The 12,714-nt window shown below is 40.9% G+C and overlaps 1 protein-coding gene across 19 annotated transcripts in view; it reads left to right on the plus strand.

The window, feature by feature from the left end:
- Positions 1–12,714, plus strand: part of Nsun3 (NOP2/Sun RNA methyltransferase 3) — an 84,769-nt gene that overhangs the window by 6,416 nt on the left and 65,639 nt on the right. For 9 of the 19 annotated variants that reach the window (XM_087575197.1, XM_087575195.1, XM_087575196.1 and 6 more), the window contains 2 exons: positions 10,143–10,272; positions 10,374–10,717. In XM_087575197.1, the coding sequence (XP_087431323.1) occupies positions 10,196–10,272; positions 10,374–10,717 (421 nt within the window). In that variant the 5' untranslated portion in view covers positions 10,143–10,195. 19 annotated transcript variants of the gene reach the window in all.

Consider the following 12,714-nt stretch of genomic DNA (forward strand, 5'->3'; position numbering starts at 1 on the left):
GTCTTGCTGTGTAGCACAGGCTATCTCAGACTTTGTAGTGTTGCATTTAAAGGAGTCATATTCCATATCTGCTCACAGATGCATTTAAAAATATTTGAAATTAGCATATATTAATTATAATAGGCTATAATATAGCATTTCCATACACATACATAATATATTTTGATCATATTCATACCCTTTGTTACCTACTGTCTCTTGTTCCCCTTTCCACTCCTGATAATAGAATTTTCTTCTCAACTCTGCCCACTTCTACTTTCATGTCCTATATGTATCTGTGTGTTTGTATGTGTGTGTGTGACCTGTGTGTGACCTAGTCAGTATCATTAAGGGTGACTATTGGAGCATGGGTTACAATTTACAGAAGCTTGGGCAGCTTACCAGTGGCTACAAAAATGAAGAAAGTGTTTATACCCACTAACCATTAGCTGTGTATAAGTCTTATGAGTCCCTTCTCCTTTAATACCAAGGTTCTGACTAGCCTGATCTTGTGCAGATCATGTGCATGTAATAACATTGCTCTGAGGCCAGGAATGCAACAGCCTTACCATGCCGAGAAGTCAGCAATCCACACTTTCTCTCTCTTCAATGTCTTCTTCCCAAACGCTCCTTGAGTCTTGGGAAGAGTGAAGTAAAGAAGTGCTATTTGTAGTGGACACCCACCAGTCATTTCTTCTCAGTACTCTGGCTCGTTGTATATGACTTTCGATATTTACGATGACCACCGAAAAGATTCAGCCTCTGACGGAAGATGGTAGCAACACTATTCTGGGTCTAGGTCATTGATTTTGAAGGTGCCAGTCATACTGGCTTCAGATACATTTTTTTTTCTCCTGACCTTAGATTATTGTTCTAGTCTTCTTCAGACTACATAGTTGTGAATCTTGGGAGGAGGCTTGGAACCCTGCTGTGTCAGTCTCCTTGAACTTTCTAATCCTACCTGTCCATCCATCAAAGCTGAGTTCTAGAAATAGTAACAGTTCTTGGGCTCTGAAGGAGCAGCATGTTCAGTGTTTTCTTGATGTGTGTGTTTGGTGGTGGTGGGGTCGATGTATGTGCCATGACCCCTGGATTACAATTTTTTTTTTTAAGATTTACTTATTTATTTTACATATATGAGTACACTCATTGTCTTCAGACACACCAGAAGAGGGCATTGGATCACATTACAGATGGTTATGAGCCACCATGTGGTTGCTGGGAATTGAACTCAGGACCTCTGGAAGAGCAGTCAGTGCTTTTTTTTCCTCCATCTTTATTAAATTGGGTATTTCTTATTTACATTACAATTGTAATTCCCTTTCCCAGTTTCCAGGGCAACTTCACCCTAACGCCTCCTCCTCCCCTTCTATATGGCTGTTCCCCTCCCAATCCTCCCCCCATTACCGCCCTGCCCCCAACAATCACGTTCACTGGGGGTTCAGTCTTGGCGGGACCAAGGGCTTCCCCTTCCACTGGTGCTCTTACTAGGATATTCATTGCTACCTATGAGGTTGGAGCCCATGGTCAGTCCATGTATAGTCTTTGGGTAGTGGCTTAGTCCATGGAAGCCCTGGTTGGTTGATATTGTTGTTCATATGGGGTCTCAAGCCCCTTCAAGTTCTTTCAGCCCTTTCTCTGATTCCTTCAATGGGGGTCCCATTCTCAGTTCAGTGGTTTGCTGCTGGCATTCGCCTATGTATTTGCTGTATTCTGGCTGTGTCTCTCAGGGGAGATCTACATGGGATTCCTGGGAGCCTGCACTTCTTTTCTTCATCCATCTTACCTAGTTTGGTGGCTGTATATGTATGGGCCAAATGTGGGGCAGGCTCTGAATGGGCGTTCCTTCAGTCTCTGTTCTAAACATTGCCTCCCTATCGCCTCCCAAGGGTATTCATGGTCCCCTTTTAAAGGAGGAGTGAAAGATCCGCATTTTGGTCATCCGTCTTGAATTTCATGTGTTCTGTACATTTAAGTTAATTCGAGCATTTGGGCTAATACCCACTTAGTAATGAGTGCATACCATGTGTGTTTTTCTGTGATTTGGTTACCTCACTCAGGATGATATTTTCCAGTTCCATCCATTTGCCTATGAATTTCATAAAGTCATTGTTTTTTTTTTTTTTTGTTCTTTTTTTTTTTTTTTCGGAGCTGGGGACCGAACCCAGGGCCTTGTGCTTCCTAGGCAAGCGCTCTACCACTGAGCTAAATCCCCAACCCCAAAGTCATTGTTTTTGATAACTGAGTAATACTCCATTGTGTGGATGTACCACATTTTCTGTATCCATTCCTCTGATGAAGGGCATCTGGGTTCTTTCCAGCTTCTGCCTATTATAAATAAGGCTGCTATGAACATAATGGAGGATGTGTCTTTATTATATGTTGGGGCATCTTTTGGGTATGTGCCCAAGAGAGGTATAGCTGAGTCCTCAGGTAGTTCAATGTCCAATTTTCTGAGGATCCTCCAGACTGATTTCCAGAATGGTTGTACCAGTCTGCAATCCCACCAACAATGGAGGAGTGTTCCTCTTTCTCCACATCCTCGCCAGCATCTGCTGTCACCTGAGTTTTTGATTTTAGCCATTCTGACTGGTGTGAGGTGGAATCTCAGGGTTGTTTTGATTTGCATTTCCCTTATGACTACAGATGTTGAACATTTCTTTAGGTGCTTCTCAGCCATTTGGCATTCCTCAGCTGTGAATTCTTTGTTTAGCTCAGAACTCCATTTTTTAATAGGGTTATTTGTCTCCCTGCAGTCTAACTTCATGAGTTCTTTGTATATTTTGGACATGAGCCCTCTATCGGTTGTAGGATTGGTAAAGATCTTTTCCCAATCTGTTGGTTGCCGTTTTGTCCTAACCACAGTGTCCTTTGCCTTACAGAAGCTTTGCAGTTTTATGAGATCCCATTTGTCGATTCTTGATCTTAGAGCATAAGCCATTGGTGTTTTGTTTAGGAAATTTTCTCCAGTGCCCATGTGTTCAAGATTCTTCCCCACTTTTTCTTCTATTAGTTTGAGTGTGTCTGGTTTGATGTGGAGGTCCTTGATCCACTGGGACTTAATCTTTGTACAGGGTGATAAGCATGGATCGATCTGCATTCTTCTACATGTTGCCCTCCAGTTGAACCAGCACATTTTTTCCATTGGATGGTTTTGGCTTCTTTGTCAAAAATCAAGTGCCCATAGGTGTGTGGGTTCATTTCTGGGTCTTCAATTCTATTCCATTGGTCTATCTGTCTGTCTCTGTACCAACACCATGCCGTTTTTATCACTATTGCTCTGTAATACTGCTTTAGTTCAGGGATAGTGATTCCCCCAGAAGTCCTTTTATTGTTGTGGATAGTTTTAGCTATCCTGGGTTTTTTTGTTATTCCAGATGAATTTGAAATTGTTCTGTTTAACTCTCTGAAGAATTGGATTGGTATTTTACTGGGGATTGCACTGAATCTGTAGATCGCTTTTGGCAAAATGGCCATTTTTACTATATTAATCCTGCCAATCCATGAGCGTTGGAGATCTTTCCATCTTCTGAGATTTTCTTCAATTTCTTTCTTCAGAGGCTTGAAGTTCTTATCATACAGATCTTTCACTTGCTTGGTTAAAGTCACACCGAGGTATTTTATATTATTTGGGACTATTATGAAGTGTATCGTTTCCCTAATTTCTTTCTCGACTTGTTTCTCTTTTGTGCAGAGGAAGGCTACTGGTTATTTGAGTTAATTTTATACCCAGCCACTTTGCTGAAGGAGTTTATCAGGTTTAGTAGTTCTCTGGTGGAACTTTTGGGATCACTTAAATATACTATCATATCATCTGCAGATAGTGATATTTTGACTTCTTCCTTTTCAATCTCCTTTTGTTGTCTGATTGCTCTGATTAGGACTTTGAGAACTATATTGAATAAGTAGGGAGAGAGTGGGCAGCCTTGTCTAGTCCCTGATTTTAGTGGGATTGCTTCAAGTTTCTCTCCATTTAGTTTAATATTAGCTACTGGTTTGGTGTATATGACTTTTACAATGTTTAGGTATGGGCCTTGAGTTCCTGTTCTTTCCAGGACTTTTATCAGGAAGGGGTGTTGAATTTTGTTAAATGCTTTCTCAGCATCTAATGAAATGATCATGTGATTTTTATCTTTCAGTTTGTTTATATAGTGGATTACGTTGATGGTTTTCCTTATATTAACCCATCTCTGCATACCTGGAATGAAGCCTACTTGATCATGATGGATGATTGTTTTGATGTTCTCTTGGATTAGGTTTGCAAGAATTTTATTGAGTATTTTTCTGTCGATATTCATAAGGGAAATTGGTCTGAAGTTCTCTTTCTTTGTTGGGTCTTTGTGTGGTTTAGGTATAAGAGTAATTGTGGCTTCATAGAAGGAGTTCGGTAGTGATCCATCTGTTTCAATTTTGTGGAATAGTTTGGATAATATTGGTATGAGGCCTTCTATGAAGGTCTGATAGAATTCTGCACTAAATCCGTCTGGACCTGGGCTCTTTTTGGTTGGGAGACCTTTAATGACTGCTTCTATTTCCTTAGGAGTTATGGGGTTGTTTAACTGGTTTATCTGTTCCTGATTTAACTTCAGTACCTGGTATCTGTCTAGGAAATTGTCCATTTCCTGAAGATTTTTAAGTTTTGTTGAATATAGGCTTTTGTATTAGGCTCTGATGATGTTTTGAGTTTCCTCTGATTCTGTAGTTATGTCTCCCTTTTCATTTCTGATTTTGTTAATTTGGACACACTCTCTGTGTCCTCTGGTTAGTCTGGCTAAGGGTTTATCTATCTTGTTGATTTTCTCAAAGAACCAGCTTTTGGTTCTGTTGATTCTTTGTATGGTCCTTTTTGTTTCTACTTGGTTGATTTCAGCTCTGAGTTTGATTATTTCCTGTCTTCTACTCCTTCTGGGTGTATTTACTTCTTTTTGTTCTAGAGCTTTTAGGTGTGCTGTCAAGCTGCTGATATATGCTCTTTCCTGTTTCTTTCTGCAGGCACTCAGAGCTATGAGTTTTCCTCTTAGCACAGCTTTCATTGTGTCCCATAAATTTGGTTATGTTGTACCTTCATTTTCATTAAATTATAAGAAGTCTTTGATTTCTTTCTTATTTCTTCCTTAACCAGGTTATCATTAAGTAGAGCATTGTTCAACTTCCATGTATATGTGGGCCTTCTTTCCTTATTGTTATTGAAGACCAGTTTTGAAGGCCTTTGGTGGTCTGATAGGACGCATGGGATTATTTCTGTCTGTCTGTATCTGTTGGGGCTTGTTTTATGACCGATTATATGGCCAATTTTGGAGAAAATACCATGAGGTGGTGAGAAGAAGTTATATACTTTTGCTTTAGGGTAGAATGTTCCATAAATATCTGTTAAGGCCATTTGTTTCATAACTTCTGTTAGTCTGTCTATGTCTTTGTTTAATTTCTGTTTCCATGATCTGTCCATTGATGAGAGTGGGGTGTTGAAATCTCCCACTATTATTGTGTGAGGTGCAATGTGTGTTTTGAGCTTTAGTAAGGTTTCTTTTACGTATGTAGGTGCCCTTGTATTTGGGGCATAGATATTTAGGATTGAGAGTTCATCTTGGTGATTTTTCCTTTGATGAATATGAAGTGACCTTCCTCATCTTTTTTGATTACTTTTGGTTCAAAATCGATTTTATTCGATATTAGAATGGCTACTCAAGTTTGCTTCTTCAGATCATTTTCTTGGAAAGTTGTTTTCCAACCTTTTACTCTGAGGTAGTAGTATCTGTCCTTGTCTCTGAGGTGTGTTTCCTGCAGGCAGCAAAATGCCGGGTCCTCATTCTGTATCCATTTTGTTAATCTGTGTCTTTTTATTGAGGAATTGAGTCCATTGATGTTGAGAGATATTAAGGAATAGTGATTGTTGCTCCTTTTATCTTCGTATTTGGAGGTGAGATTATGTTCGTGTGCTTGTCTTCTCTTTGTTTTGTTGCAAAATGATTAGTTTCTTGTTCTAGGGTGTAGCTTGCCTCCTTGTGTTGGGCTTTACCATATATTATCCTTCGTAGGGCTGGATTTGTAGAAAGATATTGTATATATTTGGTTTTGTCATGGAATATTTTGGTTTGTCCATCAATGTTAATTGAGAGTTTTGGTGGATACAGTAATCTGGGCTGACATTTGTATTCTCCTAGGATCTGTATGACATCTGTCCAGGAACTTCTGGCTTTCATAGTCTCTGGTGAGGAGTCTGGTATAATTCTGATAGCTATGCCTTTATATGTTACTTGACCTTTTCCCCTTACTGCTTTTAATATTTCTTTCTTTGTTTGGTGCATTTGGTGTTTTGACTATTTTGTGAAAGGAGGAGTTTGTTTTCTGATCCAATCTATTTGGAGTTTTGTAGGCTTCTTGTATGCTTATGGGTATCTCTTTCTTTAGGTTAGGGAAGTTTTTTCTATGATTTTGTTGAAGATATTTACTGGTCCTTTGAGCTGGGAGTCTTCACTCTCTTCTATACCTATTATCCTTAGGTTTGATTTTCTCATTGTGTCCTGGATTTCCTGTATGTTTTGGGCCAGTAGCTTTTTATGTTTTACGTTATCTTTGACAGTTGTGTCGATGATTTCTATGGAATCTTCTGCTCCTGAGATTCTCTCTTCTATATCTTGTATTCTGTTGGTGATGCTTGTATCTACGGCTCCTTGTCTCTTCCTTTGGTTTTCTATATCCAGGGTTGTCTCCCTTTGTGCTTTCTTGATTGCTTCTATTTCCATTTTTAATTCCTTCTCCTGTTTGATTGTGTTTTCCTGTAATTCTTTCAGGAATTTTTGCATTTCCTCTCTATAGTCTTCCGATTGTTTATTTGTATTTTCCTGCATTTCTCTAAGGGGGTTCTTTATGTCTTTCTTGAAGTCCTCCATCATCGTGATCAAATGTGATTTTAAATCTAGATCTTGCTTTATTGGTATGTTTTGATATTCAGTGTTTACTTTTGTTGGAGAATTGGGCTCCGATGATGCCATGTAGTCTTGGTGTCTGTTGCTTGGATTCCAGCGCTTGCCTCTCGCTATCAGATTGTCTCTGGTGTTACCTTGTTCTGCTATTTCTGACAGTGGCTAGACCGTCTTATAGGCCTGTGTGTCCGGAGTGCTGCAGACCTGTTTTCTTGTTTTCTTTCAGACAGTTATGGGAACAGAGTGTTCTGCTTTCGGGTGTGTAGTCTTTCCTGTCTACTGGTCTTCAGCTGTTCCTGTGGGTATGTGTCCTGAGTCCACCAGGCAGGTCACTTATAATAGAAAAGTTGGTCTTACCTCTGGTCTCGGACCTAAAGTTGCTCCTCGGGTCTGCATTTCAGCTCTCCTTGAGGGCAGCAACCAGGAGGGCCTGTGCTGCCTCCTCTGGGGTCCCTGTGTACAGGAGGCCCAGATGGCGCTAGGCGTTTTCCTCTAGAGTCAGAAATGTGGGCAGAGAGTATTCTCCTCTGGCTTCCCAGGCGTGTCTTCCCCTCTGAAGGTCTAGGGTCCAGGGAGCTGTTTGACCAGGTCCTTCAGATCCTGACAAGGTCTGGAACGCATCGTTCCTGCAGTTTGAGTGCCCCTAGCTTTCTGTTCCCGCAGTCAGTGCTCTTAACCTCTGAGCCATCTCTCCAGCCCCTACAAATTCTTTTTACCTGATCAATTGATTCCTAAAACTTCCTTATAATAATAAAAATCCAAGAATATCTTGATAAGTTCTGAAGAAAAGAAATACTGTGCCCGAGGCAGAATAGCAGACAAGTACCCCTGGTTTTGTTAAGAGATGCATGGTTGATATAAGCCGAGCTAATCCAGACTGTTGCACATGACTGTGAATACTGACCAAATTCCCATCTACTTTGGGGCACATGAGTGGTATACACATCCAGAATACTTATAATGACTTCCTCAATTTCAGTTTGGGACTCACGTTAAAGCTGTAGTTTCCAAAGTGTGGTCCTAGAGAACAGAGGTCTTTGTACCACCTGGAAACTAGTTAGAAACTTGAATTTCTGTCACTGGGTGGGATAGATAATAGGTCCAAGTGCTTGTTAAGCAAGCTTAACCTCAGCTCAGATCCACTGAATGCTACTGCACACATGTACAATCTCAGTAGTGCTAGAGCAAGATGGAGGAAGAATTGCTTGAAAACCGGAGGGCTGACTGGCATGGGGTACTAAATGCAGCTGCACAAACAAGAGAGACCCTGCCTCCAGTATGATAGAACAGGAGTGAACTAGTCCTCTGGCCTCCACAGAGGCAATGAAGTAAGTATATGTACACTTTCACTTATGCACATGCACACCATATATCCACACACATATAAATAACTCACCAGTTTTCTTTAAAAGAAACAAAAATTCCAGGCCCTATCCTCCTGAAGCAGTAACTCCAGGCAGCATCCACTGGCAAAGTAAATGAAATGGATGCACCGCCCATAGTAGTAAGCGGGAGACAGCAAAAGGGGAAGGCACTCCACATCACCGGAGTAATTGAAATTCACATGGCAGGGAGGAGTCACAGGTGTTACATTTCAATGCAGCCATTTCTCACTTAAGCAACTTCAGGGTGAGTAGCAGCTGAAATTTATTTAATTGACCATGGTTAATGAGGCTCCCAAAAACCTGAGCTGGAAAGGTCAGCTAGTAAATAAATGAAATGTTTCCTGCTGCATCATCTGTCATTTGATGTGAGCTTGTGATCCTCAAGAGAGCTAATTGTTGGATAGAATGCAAAACTCGGAAGGTGGGGAAGCGTGCATCATTAATCCGTAGCAATGTTTAAATCATCCTTGAATCTGTATCATCTGAGCCTCTTGTCAACTCATTAATTCTATTACTGCAGAGTTCCCCAAAGTTAACTTTGTAAACCCCAGTCGTTGTTGGAGAAGAGCTTAATGTTCATCCCTTCAAACACATTATTTTGGTGATAGTATTCTCTTCTATAAAGAATCCTTGGCTTCAAATTTCATAACTAAGGAAAACCCTTCTTTGTGCAAGTACTGACACACAAAACCACCTTTTCTGGATCTTGTTCTTTGAAAGATTGATTATTATTAATTAAATTTGAGCCTGCCTAGGTTATGCACATCACCTGTGTGCAGGAGCATTCGGGGACCAAAAAGGGACACTGGATTCACTTTTCGAATGGACTGTTGTGAGCTGTCATGTGAGTGCTGAAAATTGTATGTGTGTCCTCTGAAGACCAGGCAGCACTTGCAACCATTACTGAACCATCTCTCCATCTCCAATAAAAATACTTTCTGACAGATACAAACCTATGTAAATTCTAGGCATGTTGCTTCCAGAGGGCAAGACTTAAGTGATATGAGAGCTAAAGTAAGTGAGGCATTCCTCTATGGTGTACATTTAAGGCACCATAGAATACTGTGTGTGCGCGTATGTGTGTGTGTGTGTGTGTGTGTGTGTGTGTGTGTGTGTGTGTGTGTGATATCTTCGGTACATGCGTGAGAGTATGTGGTTGCACATGCTTGCACAGGTATGTGTATGAGTACACATATATGTGGAGATTAGAGCAGAATGTCAGGTGCATTCAGTTTTACAGGCTTGAGAAGGGCTCTCTCATTGAGCTTGCTGTTAAGTGCCAGGGAACTCAACTCCGTGTCCCTTCAAGGCTGGAGTTAAGGGATGCATAGGTTCCCTGACTTTATATCTGGCTGCTGGGTACCATGTTCGAAAAGCAACTTCTCACCCTCTTCCTTCTTCCCAGCCTCTTTGAAAACCTAATACATCAATCAAAAGTAATTTTACAATAAGCTAAGATGAATAAAATCATATTTTTAAATAAAGCCAGCGTGAACATCACAGCCTTATGAGACAAAAAGAAAAGTCAGGAAGACCAGTCCTGAATTAGTCAGATTTTTGTCTTGCTGTTACAGAGTTAGTTATGAAAATGATAAGTGATAGATGTATTTTGCTCATAGATTCAGATTCATCATGTCAGTTCATGATGAGCGGGGAGAATTTAGTGGAACAAAGTCACCCACATTGTCAGGGCCTGCGGATAGGAAAGGAAATGGGAGGGGCTGAGGCAAAATTTACTTCCCCAGGGCACAGCCCTATTGTGTACTGTCCCCCAGCAAGGCCCCACATCTGACTTTTCATCATGCCCACCCACGGTACAGTATATGAACCTGCCAGGGATTAATCTATTGATTAGGCAAAAGCCTCAGAAACTGGTCATCTCAGAGGAAAAGCCAGAGGTCTGCAGAAATGAATGCAGCTGTTCTCATCCCAGTCACAGCAGCAGTCCAGATTCACCATTACAGATCCTGTCTGAAAAATCGCAGGTAAATGAAGTGTAAACCTATGGCCACATGCACCCTCTTCATCTTCAAAATGTACTCGTTCCCGATGCTAACACTCATTTATTGCTCATTTTCTGTCCCAGGGATGTTCTGATATCTCCATCGCTGTGGCAATATGCTGTCCTCTTCAACCGATTCAGTTATCCCTCTGAACTGGAAAAGACCTTGCTCTTGCGGGGCTATCACACAGTCCTTCAGGACGCTTTGCCACATTATCCCAAGTCAATGAAGTGTTACCTCAGCCGAACTGCAGACCGAATGCCTTCAGAACGACATCAGCCGGGACGTTTGAAGACATACTACCTGCTTAATGCTGCTTCTCTTCTTCCAGTCCTGGCTCTGGAAGTGAAGGATGGGGAGACAGTCCTGGACTTGTGTGCCGCTCCTGGAGGCAAATCCATAGCTCTGCTTCAGTGCGCTTATCCAGGTACTGTCTGCTCTGTCCTCACCCACATTGTTCCACGATTCAGTGTTTCAGATACCTGGAAGGCAGATGAAAAGAGGTGTGAGAACGAGGGTGCAGGGTTAGGAATCCTCAGTAACAGGAGGACAGCGTGAGTCAGAGTGAAAACCACAGCTGAGGAGGGATGGGAAAGACCCCTGTCTGATGCAGAACTCCATTCTGGGAGCCCACACCTCCCAGAGAATGTGACTGAGTTCTCGGAAGCGAATTGAGGAGGGTTTTGAGATTTTCATTTGCTTTTTGTGTTTAGTTTCACTGGGGATGACACTCGGGGCTTCTCCGTCTGAGTAAGTGTTCTGCCACTGAGCTCCTTACATTAGAGAGGTTTGTCTGCGTGTTATTGTCATTGCTCTTTGTAAAATACACAAAAATCCACTTAAAACTGTTTCATTGTGCTCTTCCTTAGAGTGTACTGTTCTGTTCAGTAGAGGTATGCTAGGTAACACATACAGTTTCAAATTTTTTAATATTCTCATTTGAAAAAAGTAATAAATGGTGAAATTAATTTTTCAGAATACTAAGATAATGTCCCTAACTAAGGCACGTAATCATAACAGAGGTGCTAGATGAAGTATTTTATACTCTCGTTTTTTTAGAGGTCTTTACGTTATTTTCTTCCTAAAGCACTTGTCAAGTCCTCATGATCACATGTGGCAAGGGAAGATAGGATTAAGCAATGCAGTAAGTTCTTCTAGAGTGACAATGTTATGGTTAGTACTGGTGTAAAGTGTAGGGGCTGGGATGTGTGTCAGTCAGTACAGTGTTTGCCGCGAGCTTGAGGACCGAATAAGCTTGTATTCAGAGCAGTGCGTTTCAAAGACAGTACTGGGCAGATTGCTTTGTGTCTATCAGTGTGCTGCCTGAGGAGGTAGAGACACAGGGTGCTCTGTGGAGTATGCTGGAGAGCTGCGAACAAAGACAGATACCCCAAATCAACCTCTTCCCCCTCTACATGCTTGTTCAACTGAAATCTCTCTCTCTCTCTCTCTCTCTCTCTCTCTCTCTCTCACACACACACACACACACACACACAGACACACACACACACACACACACACACACACACCACTTCATTGTACAATTATATTGATAGAGGTGATCATTTTACACAAGAGCTCTTGCTAGCTGAGCCTTGTGTCCAGTCTCTTCATGGTTTAAATTAACTTTTTTGAAGTACTCAGGCTTCTAAACTGTAACACATTTTTCTTAAGATTAGGGGTGAGTGAAAAGCTAGTTTTTATTTGCACCTTGGCGAATGGCCATGTGGAAGGAGATGTTTTTAGGAAGTGGATGATCTAAAAAGTGATTGGTTAGATTCCCCAAGCTTTCCTGTCTCTTAGAAAGGCATTATTTTCCCCAGGACGTACATACAGCACTTTGTAGACTGCTAATTTATTTCTTCCTTTGAAAACCTGTGCTGTTGAAGTAAGCTTTTGGAAACATTCAATATGTTAAGTTACATTTTCGCTTGATACAGATATATTTGGCTCTGGTACAGATATATTGATATTTAGAGGAAAAAAACACCTAAACACCTAATATGTTTTACATCTTGGATATGATTTTGAAAATGAGGTTTTCTGTATTTTGACATAAGAACTAAAAATAAATAGGCTAGAATTTAGAATACATTATTATTTTTATAATCTGAGCTGTGCTTTTTGGAAGCATTTAAGGAGTATTTGTTTTTTATTCACTCTCTTATGTGTTCCTTGATGATGATCTTATATTAACTCTTACAAGATTATTAATTTTAGGTATAGAATTTTGAATATTGTAAGAGATGGAAGAGAAATATCTGAGTCCATTTCCATTTTGACAAGTGGTGTTTAATCTTAACCCACGTCATAGGTTATAGTACTTTACACATTTGTAGTGAGGACGATGACTGGCTCTGGAACTCAAAGGTAACTGATAACATTCTGGACCTGCAAGATGGGGAGAGCCTTCCATCAAGGGCC

This window comes from Rattus norvegicus, chromosome 11 (assembly GCF_021556685.1).
Source record: "Rattus norvegicus strain SHRSP/BbbUtx chromosome 11, alternate assembly SHRSP_T2T, whole genome shotgun sequence".
Classification (NCBI taxonomy): Eukaryota; Metazoa; Chordata; class Mammalia; order Rodentia; family Muridae; genus Rattus; species Rattus norvegicus.